At 38.1% G+C, this 17,373-nt stretch overlaps 1 protein-coding gene across 1 annotated transcript in view; it reads left to right on the forward strand.

The window, feature by feature from the left end:
• NECAB1 (N-terminal EF-hand calcium binding protein 1) overlaps positions 1–17,373 on the forward strand; it is a 205,413-nt gene that overhangs the window by 34,564 nt on the left and 153,476 nt on the right. Inside the window, exon 3 of the mRNA XM_059394834.1 lies at positions 2,306–2,414. Within this exon, the coding sequence (XP_059250817.1) occupies positions 2,306–2,414 (109 nt within the window). The remainder of the gene's footprint in view (positions 1–2,305; positions 2,415–17,373) is intronic.

Below are 17,373 nucleotides of genomic sequence, written 5' to 3' on the forward strand. Positions count from 1 at the left end.
CCATAGAATGATCAGAGCATTTGTTGTTCGGTGCTTTTATTTGACAGTATTTACATTACCATTTAAGCTTACTTACTTATGGGGATTATAAAGCCGTATGCAGAGGCTCCTGCTGTCCATAGGGTGCATAGGCAGGTTAAGTTCTAGAATAGCCCAGCTCAGTTTAGCTGAGAACCATTAAATATTCACCAAAGGAAACCTGTTCCACCATGGATATGTATGTATTGTATCTGTTACAAATTTCCATAATAGAGTTTCCTCCTGTCCATTATGAGTTGATTTCTATCTTCTATCTTCTTGCTATCTTCTTTCCTTTCTCTCTCCCTCTTCCTTTCTCCCTCTCTTTCCTTCCTCCCTTCCTTTCCTTTTTCCTTTCTTCTCCCTCCGTCTCTCCTACCCCCTCCCCTCTCTCTTCTCTTCCTCCCTCTCTCCCGCTCTTCTTCCTCCCTTTTCCTTCCTTCTTTCCTCTATACCTAGATGTGATTTGTGCCCGGTTCCCCAACCTTGTGATATATTATTTTGCCAAAGTAAGGAGATACACAGTAGCAATAACTATAATATGTCCAGTCTGGAATAAACCTCAGGTTACACTGAGCCAAAGTTAAACATAGTTATTTGAGATATGAGACTAAAATATCCCATCCAAAAGCAGAAATACAAAATTAGACAATTGATGAGCCTGGTGGATTCAGTTTCATTTTGCAGTGGGTTGCTGTGGTCTTTGAATGGCTGAGCTAGACTGGGGTAGGTCTATCCAGGGGACCTCTGGGGAGTGAGGATCTCATTCAGTGCACAATCTAGATCAGGTTTGTTGTGACCTCTAATGCTAAGTCTGCTCGGTTAGCTATTGGCAAGAATTAACTGGAAGATTGCTTTAATACACCTATTAAGTGAAAAGTATAATTATATGGAATTTAAAAACTCTCAAAGGTCTTTATATTTATATTTTGCAAATAAGGATTTCTGAAAATGTTACAGCCTTTAAATCCCTATCCGAAAAAGCAGCTCTTTCAGTGATTAGGCCTATTGTGTCCTTTATGGTAAGTGTTAGTGTGAGGAGGACTCTCACAGGTCATTAAAAATCTTGATTTCTTGACTGCCCCCCCTCTTCCATGCCCTCTAGGAGATTAAGATGCTCTGGCAGGGCGAGGAATTTGTATTTTAACTGAACTCCAGGGGGTCTGTGGGCCATCTTTTGGGGGGGGGGGGGGGAGACCCAAATGGGTCTTGAAGATCCAATCCTATTAAATCTTATCACCTTTTTCTCAAAGACACATTCTACTTTGTTGAGTATGGTGTTGGTAAGACCACACTTAGGAGTTTTGTGACCCTAAATTCTTTCCTCCTCTTTGTAAATGGAGAGGAACATTCCACCACTTAAATCATTTGGCAACTTACCTGAGATAACTGGTAAACCAGTTTCCTGCATAGAAAGAAGGATGTTTTCTTTTTCCTTCACATCTATTCTATTAAATTTTCTGCTTCTGTATCTAGTAGAGATCTTTTACTTTAATTTGTTACTGTGTTTCTTCAGTCTCTACTTATCCACATTTACCTGTTGCAGAATGTCAGACGCAAAAGTTACTAAAACTCCTCATGCCCCCAAATGAAAGGATCTTTGATCGCCCTAACTCCCATATATTCCAAAATATATCTCTTATTGCCTTTACTGTGTGTTACTGTGTAATGCACTTACACTAACATCTACACATCTTATCTCTTTTTATTAGACTCCCTAATTTAATTGTCATTCACTTTTGTATTCCACAATAAGTAGAATGTGCTTGTCTTTAGAAACTGTTCTTTTGTTTAAATAGTAGGGAATGAATACCGTTTGTTGGATTATAATAACGATTCTAAAATCTAAATGTTAGTATTCGTTTAATCAATATGCATTATTAAACATCCAGTATTTATTCTGTAATCTGCTAGGTCCTGTATATCAAGACAAAATGTCTAAATAAGTGACTCTGTCTTAGGCTATTATTTGGTTGGGTGGATAACCTTTTGACATGTTAAATTGTTTGTTAAATGTTTGCCCTAGAAATAAATGATCCCAAACATACTTAAAACCATTAGACCTATTTCATCAGGGAGTATACATCTGAAGCCTATGTACTATAGAGAGATATTAAATTATTTTTCTTTTTTGCACTTTGAATTATTTGTTCTTTTAAAATAAATGTGTTTACAGACACAAATAAACCTGCATAAGCATTTGGGCAAAGTTTTTAAAATTAAAAGATATAACAGTATACAGAGGTGAAATGATTTGCTTCTCTTCTGTCTGTTCCTACCATTTCAGATGATGGAAAATTGTCCTTTGAAGAATTCAAAGCATATTTTGCAGATGGAGTTCTGAGTGGAGAAGAATTACATGAGCTCTTCCATACCATCGACACACATAATACCAAGTAAGGAACTTTTTTATCATTGGATTCTGCAAATGATGTAGAGAAGGTGTGACCAAGCACATACTGATGAAGGGGAGAAGGAGGAAATATGCAGAGGGTACATTTTGCAATGTTTAATTCCTTATGGTTAGTTTTGAGATACCCCCTCTTTAGTAATTGAAATAGTCTGAAAAACTGAGCACTGAACGGTGAAACAGCAATCTTCTGTAGGGAGCCCTCTTTTTTAAAAAAAATATTTTATTTATTTATTTAAGAGAGAGCATGAGGGAAGAGAAGGTCAGAGGGAGAAGCAGACTTCCCATGGAGCTGGGAGCCCATTGCGGGACTCGATGTGAGACTCGATCCCAGGACTCTGGGATCATGACCTGAGCTGAAGGCAGTTGCTTAACCAACTGAGCCACCCAGGCGCCCTGTAGGGAGCCCTCTTAGGGTAACTTTAGAGTGTGCAAAATGTAAAACAAAAGCAAAGATTATAAATAATTCTAATTTTATCAATATTAAGAAAATAGAATTTTAACTTGTTTCTTAGCTTTCATCTCTGTTTGCTTCATCTAAAAATTGTCCTTAGGCCATTCTTATATTAGTGCAGTGAAATGCAGAGCTGCAGTGATTATCTGGACAAATCACTGTTCCCTGGGGTAAGCAGGTAATTTGGAATACAGAATTCTTTTCTGAACAATGAATGAGTACAGTGATCTATTTTATTTATTTTACATATATAGTTCTTTCCTTTGCATCAGTTGAGTATTGATAAAGTTTCTATTTCTATTCTTACTATCCTTAAAAATATAAAATAATGAGGAATTTAGGATAGAGAACAAGAGAAATGCGCTGTTCGATTTGGGTAATTGAATCAAATCACATTTGTGACAGTCATGATTACAGAATTCTAATGTGGAAAATGCATCATTCAGTCTTGCCGTGAGATCCATCAGCGTGTCTGCTACTTGAACAATCACTGTTTTGCTTTAGGCCAAGTGTTGACATGGTTCCAGGCAGTGAGCCAGCTTGCCAAGAAAAATGCTCTTGGGCTACCTCTAAGCATAGACTCTTTTTGCAACAAACTAGTAAGAAAAATTAAAAGATTAAATTCACTTAACTCAAGCAGCTGCAAATTGTTAAATAATCAGTTTGTAAATTTCTTGACTTCTGTTGGAATTTCAAATTCCCTATGAAACCGCTTACGTTTTTTTGTTGTCAGAAATAGTGTGAGCTGTTCAACAAATCTAAGTCCCTCCTGGGTATTGGTGGTACAGCATGGAATCAGCTTATAATTTATGGAACAGCAGACCCCCTCGCTGATCACTTCTATATAATATCATAGGTACTGTGACTGAGGTATATAGGACTTTGGGATAGTACGTAGAGGTATAGTATGTAGAGGTATTGTGACTGAGGTATGTAGAACACTTTGGGATAACACAGTGGGGCAGGGAATTTTAGCCTACTTTGGCAGGCTCCAGGAATGTTCTGAGGATTAGGAAGCCAGGAGCTGAGTCTTTATGGGAGAGCAGAAACTGATTAGATAAAGAAGGGGATGAGAGGATATATATTCCAACTAGAGGAAAAATGCATAAGGAAAGACCTGGAAGTAGAAGCTGGATGGGAGTGACAAGTATTTTTGCGTCACCAAAATGTCACTTTGTAAGGCTGAGTGCAGGAGGAGAAAAATCTGGGAAGGGAAGAATGGGCCAGACAAGAAGGAACTGGCATTCTGAGAAGCAAAAGTGTCTCAAATTTAAACTGCAGGCCAGGAGACGCTCTTAAAGCTCTTAAACCCGGGAGAAATATCTTTGTAGGTCATTGTGGCGCCACTAAGGAGCAGTGCTAATGGGGTAAATGTGGAGAAGGACCACAGATGCTAGCGGAATTCTTAAATGACTGCTGGGGAATAATGTTTATGCATGGAAGAAAGGAAGCCATGTGAACCATTCCGAGAAATGATATCTAAGTGAAAGAGCAGAGGCTCCCTTTGTGGCTCAGATGTTGGAAGTTGAGATGCTAATACTTCATTATGTATGCTGATTATTTCTTCTACATTACATTTATTACTAGAGTTTTAACAATATCCAGGTTTGGAACAATCATTGAAAGTCATAGTTGCAAAATTCGGTGTCACAGAGATTTTTCAAAACACATTGACTCCTGGGGTGCCTGGGTGGCTTAGTTGTTAAGCGCCTGCCTTTGGCTCAGATCATGATTGCAGGGTCTTGGGATGGAGCCCAGCATCAGGCTCCCTGCTCAGCGGGGAGCCTGCTTCTCCCTCTCCCACTCCCACTGCTTGTGTTCCCTCTCCCACTGTATCTCTCTCTGTCAAATAAATAAAATCTTAAAAAAACAAAACAAAACAAAAAAACACATATTTGCTCCTATTAGTGAAAAACAAAGTTTTCAATAGACCTTGTTGGACTGGTTTTGCTATTTTATTTATACATTTATTAGTTGAAATTACTTGGCATAGCATTAAGATTACATTAAGTGCTAAAGAAGTCTATGCAATGATTTATACAGTAAGTCCAAAAGAGTGATGATTTCTTTTCTGTTCTGTTCTTTTCTTTTCTTTTCTTATTTTTTAAGAGTGATGATTTCTACCAGTTACTCTCACATATGCATTAGTAAAGCACTTAAGTGTTTTATGGTAACTTTTCTGATACTTGTATTCAACTTAATTTGGAGCTAATGTAGACATTTCTGAATTGTATTTTTTTTTTTTAAAGAAAGTATGTCAGTGTCAGCTTTGATCATTTAGGGAGATTAATTCAAACACTGACGTAGAAATTTCAGAGCTATACTTCAAGCAAATGGTAACTTTTGTCTTTGCATGATCCAAGTTTTAATTATTTTAGTGATTGTACTATACATGCCATATAATTTTTCCCCTTCCACATAACTTCTAAGAAAATATGTTCTCATGGGCTGAGCATTGCCAACCTTTCAAATTTGCTCAAGGGTACATCCTGGCCTGAAGGAGCCAAGAGCTCGTCCTGAAGACTCATTGTCTCACATTTATGGTGACCCAAGAGATTTAAATTCCACGAATGTCTGCTGCTGAGGCCCTTGGGGATGCCTGGTTCCTGCCCCTCCTGATATCTGGTGGTTTAACTTCCTCTTGGAGTCCATTAAATCACTATTCACTTAATGCACTGCATTTTCTTAAGCTTATTTGAGTAAGATTCCATTCTATGCAAAAGTGTATTCTAAGTATTATCTCAGCTCATTTCTGTCATCTATAGAAATCTGTCTTTTTGCTATAAATATTAGATTTGCTGTGTTTGAAAGGTGACATATCCACTCTGAAAATATTTAGAAATAAGGAAAATATTGAGAACCTATCTTGCTAGCTAAATTCTGCCCTTTTTTCCCATGAAGAATATTCTGCTCAATCATGGAAAGCAAATGTTATTTAGAAGTATAAATAATTAAAGTTATTTTAAATACCAAAATTAAGTAAATTATTCCTTATAAAAGGATATAAAAAAAGCCATCAGGTAAATCCACAGATTTTCAGAAACCATGTTTTTATAGGAAGCTTTTAAATGAACAAACTTTAACATAGAGTGGTGCAATAATTAAAACAAAGTTTTAAGTTAAAGAAATATATATTGCCCTGTCCACACACATTTAGGTAGAAGTTTTATTTTATTTTTAGTTTTTTTAAAGATTTTATTTATTTATTTGCCAGACAGAGATCACAAGTAGGCAAAGCGGGAGGCGGTGGGGGGGGGGGGGGGGGGAAGCAGGCTCCCGGCTGAGCAGAGAGCCCAACTCAGGGCTTGATCCCAGGACACTGGGATCATGACCTGAGCTGAAGGCAGAGTCTTTAACCCACTGAGCTATACCCAGGCACCCCTAGGTAGCAGTTTTAATTTCCAAATCCAATTCTCCAGGTTTTTTTCCTTTCCTTTTGTTCATTCATTTATTTTCTCTTTTATTTCATTTATTTATTTATTAAGATTTTATTTATTTATTTGCCAGACAGAGAGCACAAGTAGAACCGGGGGGGGGGGGCGGGGAAGCAGGCTCCCCGCTGAGCAGAGAGCCCGGTGCGGGTCTCTATCCCAGGACCCCAGGATCATGACTGGAGCCGAAGGCAGAGGCTTCAACCCGCTGAGCCACCCAGGCGCTCTTTATTTTAATTTAAAAAATCAACATGTTCATTTAAGAAATTATGTTTAGAAGATTCAACTGCAGCTTTTAGTATGCCCTGGAACCACTTGAATCTTTTCAGTCAGATTTCCTTTCCTGGATGCAAGTAAACTATCACCAACAAATACAAGAACAGACCCGAAGACATGCATCTTCATAAGAACTTACACATTTGAGACACTGCAAAGATTTCTATACATGAATACTACCAAGATAGGAAGTATTTATAGGTCTGAATCATAGAGAATTTTTTCTAGTGTATTTCAAAATGAAGCCATCAACCACATGTCCCTCCATATTAAGGGAGGTGTCGAGGGAGTTGTGGTCACCTTTCCAGCCTGCAGAGTTGCAAGCTTAATCTCAACATTTGGTATAATATCCTTCTAATGAGAATTCCGTGAATCATCTTAATTCTTGACTAGAATTTTAAGATAATGTTTTGTCAGAAATTATATTCAGGCCTAATGTAGATGGCCTGCAGATTGCACTCGGAGCAAGGACTAGAAATAAAAAACAAACTGAATGAAAATAGGAGAAATCTGAAGGCATCAGAAGTCTAAATTTTCATCCCCTATATTCAAAAATTTATTTTAAATTTGGTAGATCTTTTCCATTATGTTTGTACATTCAGGATTTTTCAGGAGTTTTTTTCTTCAGTGGTGTAGTTGGTTGAGTGTGGGACAAAAAGCCAACTTGTTCCTGTGGAGGATACTTGGGTTATACAGCATAACAAAGAAAAAGAACGTCAAAATATAAGTTTCTGTCAACAGGGAAAAATATTGTTGAAATTTTTAACTTTCTCAAACTTTAAAGGAAGTGTACATAACCTAATAGTCTACAACATTCTGAAAATGCCATGTTGACCTTACTAAGCCTTTCGTGATTTCACAGACTTTTGTCAAGCCTCATTTTAACTGCCTGCTGTCTGGATCAAATATGCCTAGTCTTTTCTCTTCTTAAAAAAAAAAAAGAATTATTAATTTCTCAGTCATTTTAATTAGCCTTGTTACAGCTTTTCCATCTCCATTAAAGGGTTTGGGGCACATGTTTTTCTCAAATTTTGTATAAGTTACTGTCTAAAAAAGAATATACAAAGCCCTTAACATTTAAGTTTAGCGAAGTTTAGCACAAAATAAATCTAGAGCTTCAATAGCTTAACATTGAAGCCACCACATCAGAGAGCAGGAATAGATAGAAGGAAGATCATTAGGTCAAGAGGAAACTTCCACAGTTGATCAGAAGAGCTCTTACTCATCAGAATGCCAGCTTGTCTACATTTTTCAGTCAGAGGAACACATGAATAAATTAACATAATTCCCTTGGTGTTAACCATAGCACAGGCGGGGGAAAGATCCCCTAGAGACCAAAAATGATTCTTCCAGTGTACTGCACTTTGGAGTTCCAGATTGTTAAGATAAACCAAATGGTAAAACAGATGGGAGTGTTGCTCTTAGGTCAGAGAGTGAACACACAGAAGAGCTTCCCAGGGCCTGCAGATGGAAGTTGGGGGGAGGGTTTAACTAGAGATGGGCAACTGTTGTCTTCAGGTCGAGTATTCCTCATTCTAGGCTAAAATAATTTTTTCAGTGCCGATTACTGGGATTTCACCCAATACTTGTTAAATCACTGAAGCACACCAAAGTGACAGAAATATCACCACCTACTAAAAGAGCATAGTCCATCTTGAGCTAGCTCTAAAAGCTCAAAAATCTCTTTCTTAAACAGAAAATTTCTCTCTCAATTTCCACTTATTTTTCTTAGTTCTGCTCCTTAGGGGCATGCAGAAGACAAATATTTTATGACAAGTCTTTCTAATATTTGAAGACAGTTTTATGCACCAATGATGAGATTAAATCCCATAATAATTGGAGAGTAAGGATATCCAAGGATTTATTCCAGATGGCAGAATTTGGTTCCTTCTGAAACAGAAGGTTGTTCATCTTTTATTTGTGCACGACAGTGAAATGCTAAGGCTTGATGAGTTGGTTGATGCAACCACTTTCTCCTTGAGTTACTCATCACATGCTTAAGTAGACACATTTTGTGGGCAGTAAGAAAAGAAGGCAGTACCAGTACCCAAGGGAGAAACAGTAGGTTGGTCTGAAAAGTATGCGACACAGCTTGCACTGCGTTGCGACTGGAAAGTTTATTGCAATTCCATAGTGGGCATGAGAGAGCTTCCTATTAACATAACCAGTCGCATCTTCAACTGGAACTGGAGGCTCAAAAAGCAGCACCAAGACTTAAGTGCCTGGAGAATAGGTCAGGTCACAGTCCCAGGTGCTAGGCCAAGCAAGGATGCCATGACTGAGAGGTACACAGTAAAGAAGCTGGAAAAGAGGAAGAGGTTGTGTAGCTATATGTTAAGATGTCAAGAGAGTAAAACGGAAAGTACCATACTATAATAGGGCGAAATGGAGTGGACAGACCAGGTGTCCAGAGTTGAGGTTTAGCAATACAGATTGGCCAAAGGAGCTCTGGCTGAAGAGTGCTCCAAATATTCTAGCAAGGCCCAAACTGGCCATGAGCAAATGAGCAGAGAACACAGATGGAGCATTTCTTTCAGCTCCACGATCAAGGCTTAGCTGTAGCACAATGAGATACCACATCACGCTGGTCAGAATGGCTTTAATTAACAAGTCAGGAAATAGATGTTGGCGAGGATGTGGAGAATGGGGAACCCTGCTGCACTCTTGGTGGGAATAGAAATTGGTGCAGCCACTCTGGAAAACAGTATGGAGGTTCCTCAAAAAGTTAATAGAGCTACCTTATGACTGAGCAATTGCACTAGTAGGCATTTATACAAAGGATACAAAAATAGTGACAAGAAGGAGCACATGCAGTCCAGTGTTTATAGCAGCAAAGTCCACGATAGCCAAAATATGGAAAGAGCCCAGAAGTCCATCAGTGGATGAATGGATAAAGAAGATGTGGTATAGATATATAAGGAAATATTACTCAGCCACCAAAACGAACGAAATCTGCCATTTGCAACGATGTGGATGGAATTAGAGGATATTATGCTGAGTGAAGTATGTCAGTCAGAGAAAGAAATACCATATGATTTCACTCATGTGGAATTTAAGAAACAAAACAGATGAACATAGAGGAAGGAAAGAAGAAATAAGTAAAAAAAAAAAAAGAGGGAGGCAAACCATAAAAGACTCTTAACCATAGGACGCAAACCGAGGGTTGCTGGAGGGGAGTGAGTGGGGGAATGGGGTAACTGGGTGATGGGCATTAAGGAAGGTACCTGAAGTTAGGAGCATTGGGTGTTCTATGCAACTGATAAATCACTGAATTCTACCCCTGAAGCTAGTAATACACTATATGTTAACTAAATTGAATTTAAAATGAAAAATGTTTTACAAAGACTTAGCTGTAAGAACTAGGCTGTGAGCTGACCCCTATCCAGACATTAAGTAAACTCCTTGGCATAAACAGAGAAAGGCTGGCCAATGTATGCTGCTTTCCAGAGGGAGAAGTAATTATCTATCAACTGTGGCCAATGATTTTAGTTCAGAATGTTTATATGCCAAGTGAGGCACGGAGTCAAAGGAGCCTGATACTAAGGAGGGAGAGAATAACATTCTGTACAGATTCCTCAACTTCCCCCAAGCTTTGCTTGACAGTAGGGCAGAAGACAATAGAGTGGGCAGGACTTCACTGGTCGTGAGTGACAGAAGCATAAATTAAGCTGACCTAGAAAATTATGTATCTAAAAAATCCAGAGATTGGCTTCATGTGTGCTGGAACCAAGTACTGCAACAACAGTGCTAGGAATCTGTCTGCCCTCATCTCTCACCTCTTCTTTTCTCCATGGGGGCTGTTCTCTCAAGCACATCCTCTTCCTGAGAATACAGGATAGTCACTAGAAGCTCTGAGTTCCTATTGCCACCAGCTTGGCAAACTCCCAGAGATTACCTTCCTTTCCCAAGAGTCCCAGCAAAATTCTGATCTTGAATTACGTTAGCTTGGCTTGGGTTACATTCACATCCCTGAAAAATCACCATTTTCAGGAAAATACAATGTGAAAGAGAAAAGGAATATAATCCATTTCCCTAAAAGGACAAGAGGCTTGGTGGAGTTTGAATTCCAGACAGTCTTTACTGAGTGTGGGGTCATTTAGGAAAATCAGGAGCTCTTTTTATATTTTTAAATTTATTTTTATTATTTTTCTAAAAATTTATTTATTTGACACAGAGAGAGAGAGAGAGAGAGATCACAAGTAGGCAGAGAGGCAGGCAGAGGGGGCAGGGGAAGCAGGCTCCCCACCAAGCAGAGAGCTTGATGCGGGGTTCTATCCCTGGACCCTGAGATGATGACCTCAGCCAAAGGCAGAGAGGCTCAACCCACGGAGCCACCTGGGCACCCCTGGGACTCTTTTTAATGGAAAGATTGAAGCCCGGGAGAAATTTTTGTTTAAACAGGCCTCCTGGGGACGCCTGGGTGGCTCAGTTGGTTAAGCAGCTGCCTTCGGCTCAGGTCATGATCCCAGGGTCGTGGGATCGAGTCCCACATCGGGCTCCTTACTCCACAGGGAGCCTGCTTCTCCCTCTGACTCTGCCTTCCACTCTGTCTGCCTGTGCTTGCTCTCACTCTCTCTCTCTCTTACAAATAAATAAATAAAATCTTTAAAAAAAAAAAATAAAATAAAATAAACAGGCCTCCTGGTGGCCCTGAGCTGTCCAGGGTTCTAGTTCCCTACACCTGCTCCCTTCCTGACCATCTGATTGGGTCACTTCCCAGTGCTCCTGTGTTCCCATGCTCCAACTACTAGAATCATGTCTGCAGTGCCATGTCTTTGCTCCTTGTGGTCCTGCCAAGCCTCTGTATCTTCAGGGACTGCCAAAATTTAGGCAGACTTAATGCATAACACCTGTTCTTTATTCCCTGAGTCTTTCAACATAGTTACCCATCTAGTCTGGACACTCTGGGCAGTTCTCACTTATGGTGTTCTTCTTATTTCTTAAGAATTTAAAAATTAGCACTATGAACATGGCTAAGAGAGACACTCTGATTATATTCTATATGGGTACACTTTAGAGACTTGAAACAGAAGTTTTACAGTCTTACTCGACCTCACTCTAACCCATAACCGGGTCTCCAGGTAGTGATTGATTGCATCTGGCCATTAGCACTAATCCGTGGCCAACGAATTTACTTAATACTCAGCTATTTTTCAGATGTGCCTTTCATTTCAATCATCTCTGAAACGCATCTACTTTTTTTGAGCATTTCTAGCTCCTAAAGAGAGGGAGAGAAAAACACAGGCTGTTTCCTGAGAGTTCCTTTTAAAATTCTTCACTTTCCGTGACGGCTTTTCCTTGACACCATTACCACTTCCTCCTAAATCAGGCCACTGTACAATCTGCAGTGTTGATTGAGCTGAGGATTCTTTCCTGGAGGAAAAGTGAGGACTCGACAAATCTACTTTATAATTAAAAAGATTAGCATAGTTTGGGGGATTTATAAAGGAGAGAATTTTAAAGAGATTTTTCTTTTTCATATGATGGGGAAGTGGATTCCCTTTAGTTACAATTTCTGAAGAAAAAAAAAATCGGCCTCAATTGTCTCTGATGGTAGACAAGCCAAATTTGTGTTGAGGCAGTTCATGTCTGATTTCTAAAAAAAAGTGTTGAGGAAATGTTTAATTTTTTAATTAAGTAGAAAAGTAAATTTATTGAATGGTCATGTGCCAGGCACTTACTTGCCTCATCTTATATAATCTTCACAGAAATGAAATAAAAAAATATTATTCTTCTTCACAACATTCAGTTAAGAAATCTGATAACGTTCAGTGAATCGTCCAGGGTTTCACAGATACCATATGTAAGGGCCCGGGATTCTCTTAGGGCTACATAAAAACCAAAGTCAAGCTTACTGTCAGGCCACTTCTGTAAATTTTCAGATGTTCAGCTATTTATTTTGTCTCTCAGAAGTCAAAATATTCCGCAGCCAGTTTTAAAAACCACTTTCAGGTATTTTCTTTTTGATGAAAAGGTGGTTCATTCTCTCCAGCAATAGAATATATTTGGATGTACAGTATAGAGGTAATTGCCTTAATTGCTGCCTTAATCTCTTCCCTTTTTTAAATCATTATGTAGGATTTTTACAGTGTGGGAGTTGCCACAATGTAGAGATGTTATTCTTTTTCTCTATGTACATTATTTCCATTCTTTGCACATGTCCCCGCCCTCATCCTACCTTTGTATCTGGGATTCATCTCTTACTTTTGGACTTGGTTCCCTACCGCCTTCCATTCTGTCACTGTGCACTCGCCTCATTTTCTCCATTGTTCCTCAGAGCACTCACAGAATTGTCCTGTTTCCTTTAATCATGTGTGTTGAAGACTTTTGCATTCATGCTGTTTCAGATCATCTTATATTTTTAACCTTATCTAGAGAATTCTTTTCTGGTTGTCATCCCTTCTTGCCGATAAAGAACATGAGTTTTCTTTTAATTTTTACTGAACTCACTTCCCATCAGCCATAATACAATTGCTGGTGGTAAAGTAAAATCGATTACTGCTCGAAACAAAAATTGTCTACTGAGAAAACTAGGTGAATTATTTATTCACATAGATGCAGCCTTCTTTCTTACCTCACCAATATTCACTGAATGGATGAAATCAAGTCAGCAAAATGTTAACCCCAGTATTTTTCAAAAACACAGTGCTTAACTTCTTTGGATATTTTCTTCCTCTTCATCCCCCAATGCACCAACCAATTCTGTCTCCCTCCACCGCCCCCCTCGCTCATTTATCTTACAAATCCATCTAATTCTCTTCATGGTCACTATCACTATCACCTAAAGACAAGCTTTTTCTCTTTTACATTTTTCTCAAAATGTCAGTTCGGTGGAGTATTTACAGATTTTTTTTCTCTATGTTACCGCTAGGTTTCAGGATTTTTAAAAAATAAATATAGATTACAAATAGTCTGAAAGTGATTGCTTCCCTTTGAAATGTATTTTTTTCAAGGGCACTCTCTTAAGGAAGTTATTTCACTCTACAAAAAAGAATTATATAAATAACATATACTTACCGTAGAAAAGATTCAAACAGTACAGAAATCTTAAGAAAGAGCATAAAAATACCTGAAATTTTACAACCTCGATTTTACCAATGGCATTTGGTTGCCATACCTCTATTGTGTACATTCTGTTTTAATCACAGAAAGCTATTTTCTTGGATTTCTTCTCCTTTCCCACTATCCATGCCTATCTCACCCCACATAACCACTCTCTACCACCTAAGCTGTGATATTCTGTATCTTTTCCCATATTTAAGTAATCATGTACACATCTAAACATCTCATGAAAGTTTTCCTTGACCTTTCTTATTAGGTTAGATTTCTGAGGCCGCTTTCTCCTTGTAGTGAGTATCTCTTCTCTAAAACACTTATATAAGTTACAATTTTATATTTGTTCTGTGTTTTTTTTATTCATGCTCACCTCCCTGGTATGAACTACATGAAGACAGAGATCATGACAGCTTTGCTTTCTAGTGATTCCCAGATCTAGCAGTCTCTGGTACATATAGTGGTCTCAGGGAGAAGGGATGATTTCCTGCTTCCCCATATCTCATGCTCTGCATTTTGCCTGAATGATCCTGCCCCTTTCTTCTGCCTCATAAATCTTTCCAGCTATCCAGGTCCACCCAATTCCATAAAAGCAATATTGCAATGTGGAAGGAACTCAGCAACTGGTTGAGGTTGGGCTTTTAAATCCCTCTACTTTCTAGCATTGAGAACTCTAGGTGGTCATTGCTCGTAATTAAACCTTAATTTCATTGGCTGTGAAATAGGGCCCAGGTAAAGACTCGTTTTGCAAAGTTTAGTGATAATATGGAAATATCTGCCACAAAATAGTAATCATGATTATTATTATTATTAAGATGTATTCACTAATCTTTTCTTCTTTCCTGATTGTCCTCTTTCTCCAAATTTCCATAATTGCAGTGTATACTTTCACACAGTACCGTTTAATTATATATCTTCTGTTATTTTCTGCTAATTGTTTCATGAGCATATTAATCTTGTCTCTAAATCTAAATCATGCAACCCTTTGAGGCAAAAATACGGTTTTCTATTATTTCCAGTAATTGCTATACTACTTTCAATAAATACTTAGTTGATTGATGGCTTGAGGAATGGGAGATATTGATTTGATGTAAGAAGAGCATACAATGGCACATTATTGGTGATTTATGGAATTTAAATCCTGGCTAACTGACCATAGAAAGTATGATGCTACTAACAGATCCTGTCAAATAAAAAGAAGCACTGATTCTCTTTGTGGGAGATAGAATAAATAATGAGTTTGGCTCTGGATCCTCAAACTTTTAAAAAGTTATCTTTTAAAACAGTTCTCTACTCCCATGAATTAAAAGTTATGAAATTTAATTTTAAAGTGTAAATGTCAATTCTCTTTATTTTAACAGACGAGAATGTTTAAATTAAGTACTTTCTTTGTCTCAGTATATTTAGTAGATTGGCACTTATATGTAAAACAGTTTCCCTGCTTTAAAAGAAGCTCCTCCTATATAGAATATTATATTCTCTTTTCCGTTCTTAAAAGGTTTCACAGTGGGGGAGAAAATAGACTAGCAAGAGGTTTTAGTAGTGAACTCAGAGTATAATAGGAAGAAAGCTGAGCATGGGTATCAGCTGAATATTTTTCTTGACTCATTCACTAATGGGTTTAATGGTTTTTTTATTTTTAAGTTTTTCTGGGAACCTGTTTTTAATGAACTTTAGATTAAAAACAATGATTCAAAGTAATTAGAAATCTACATATAGAAAACAATAGGATTTTAATCATTTGCACAAATCATTTTCCCCTCTATCTTCCCATCCTCACTGCCATCAGGTTGAAATTAATAAATACAGATGAGATTGGCACAAAGAGTTTCTCTATCTTTTTGTCTTTTTTTCTTCTGAACTGTGAATAGCTTCCAAGTGAAAATTCAGTTTTGAACTTGACAACTGTTATTCCTGTTGAGTTTGCAAGAAATTAGTCACTTATCCTTACTTATTGATTTAACAGATTTGTGTGTACTAACTCTGAGTTACTGTCTCCATCTAGTTTCTTTCACTCTCTCTCCCAATCTCTCTCTCATTCTCTGTCTCTCTCAGTCTGATCCAGCTCTAAACTTAGTGTTCAAAGATTATGTCTCCAGAGTCAATTAAATCAGAATGAGTTGGAAGAGGTCTCCACATTTAAAATTTTTGTTTTACTATGTATTCAGATTGGATCTGCATTTCTGCTTATATTTTGAATTCCTAATCCTAAATTCTTGCCCTTTATATTTTGCATTTCAAAATCTCTTTATTGTCCATGGAGCTAACTGTGTTTATGTCCTGGCTGGTTCACAAAAGCTCATAGGGATTTTTCTTTAATATAGAGGATATTCAGAGAGACAACGTCCAATGAAAAGAATGTGTGAAAAATTGTTACCCTCATTGAATTTGATGGGAACCATTCTTCAGGATGAAGAAGGTAATATAGACTTCAAAGCCCATGACAGAAATCCCCCTCTCACAGTCATAGATTATACAGGAAATCTGTCCTTGGTTGATCATTTAAAGTCTTTGACACAAGGTTTTTTTACCAGTAACATGAATCCCTAGAAATTTAATGTAAAATATTATAGATATTACATATTTTAATTTCAGTGGGAAGAGAGGAAATATGGCCGATACTCTGTGTCAGACACTAAGTGCTGTGTGCCAGAACAACAAAGAACCACCATACAAAACTCATTTTTCCTCTTAACTTTTAAATTAGCCCCCAACCTTTCATGATTAATTTTTTAAAGATTTTATTTATTTATTTTATTTATTTGAGAGAGTTCAAGCAGTGGGAGGGACGGAGGGAGAGGGACAGGACAAGCAGATGCAATGCTGAGCGTGGAGACTGTTGTGGGGCTCAATCGCACAACCCTGAGATCATGACCTCAGCTGAAATCAAGAGTAGGATGCTCAACCAACAGAGCCACCCAGGTGCCCCTGAATAACTTTATGTCAACTCTGATATGGCAAACAAAGAGCTTGAATGTTCTAAGAGACTACCACAAAAACTCACTGAAAGTTCCTTGGAATTCTAAGGAAGAGGATCCTAGAGATTAGGGAGAGAAGGAGGCTAATAAATTGAACTCTGAGGTCAACCTGTGTCTAAGATTTTGTCTTGCCCACACAAACTAAGCTTAGCATTCTTTCAGTAAAGTGTTAGTCTTTATGGTGTGCCAGATATTGTGCTAGGTACTCAGGGTATAGTGGTGAACAAGAGATTTGTAGTTTAGCTAGGATGTAGAAAAGTGTAAACTTTTGGAGTTAGGGTTATGGGCTAACCTAGTCTAAAGTGTCAATCAAGACCTCTTGAAAATGACTTGTACATCTACTTATCAAGAAGAGGTATGGATATGAGTAGGGATGGAGATGAGAGAAGTTTCCAGCCAAAGAGAATGGCATGTGGGGAAGATTTAGGTGAGAGAGAGTATGGCATGTTGGAGATCTTAAAAGACAAGCAGTCTACCCAAAATCATTGAATTCAAGAGGGTGCTGGGGAGAGAGACAGAGAGAGTCACTTGTGAAAGGCTTGTCAGCCAATGGGGCATTCGGATTTCTACGCTTCAGTCCCGGTGGAGCCACCAAAGGGTTTTAAACAAGGAAGTGGTGACACTAGGTTTCTGTTTTAGAAAGATGAATCTCCCCAAAATGATGAGAGGTGACAGGTCTGGAGATAGAAAGGCCAATTAAGAGGCTGCTTCAGCTGTCCTTGAAAAAAAAATGTTTATCTGAATCATCATTTT

This window comes from Mustela nigripes, chromosome 3, assembly GCF_022355385.1.
Source record: "Mustela nigripes isolate SB6536 chromosome 3, MUSNIG.SB6536, whole genome shotgun sequence".
Lineage (NCBI taxonomy): Eukaryota > Metazoa > Chordata > Mammalia > Carnivora > Mustelidae > Mustela > Mustela nigripes.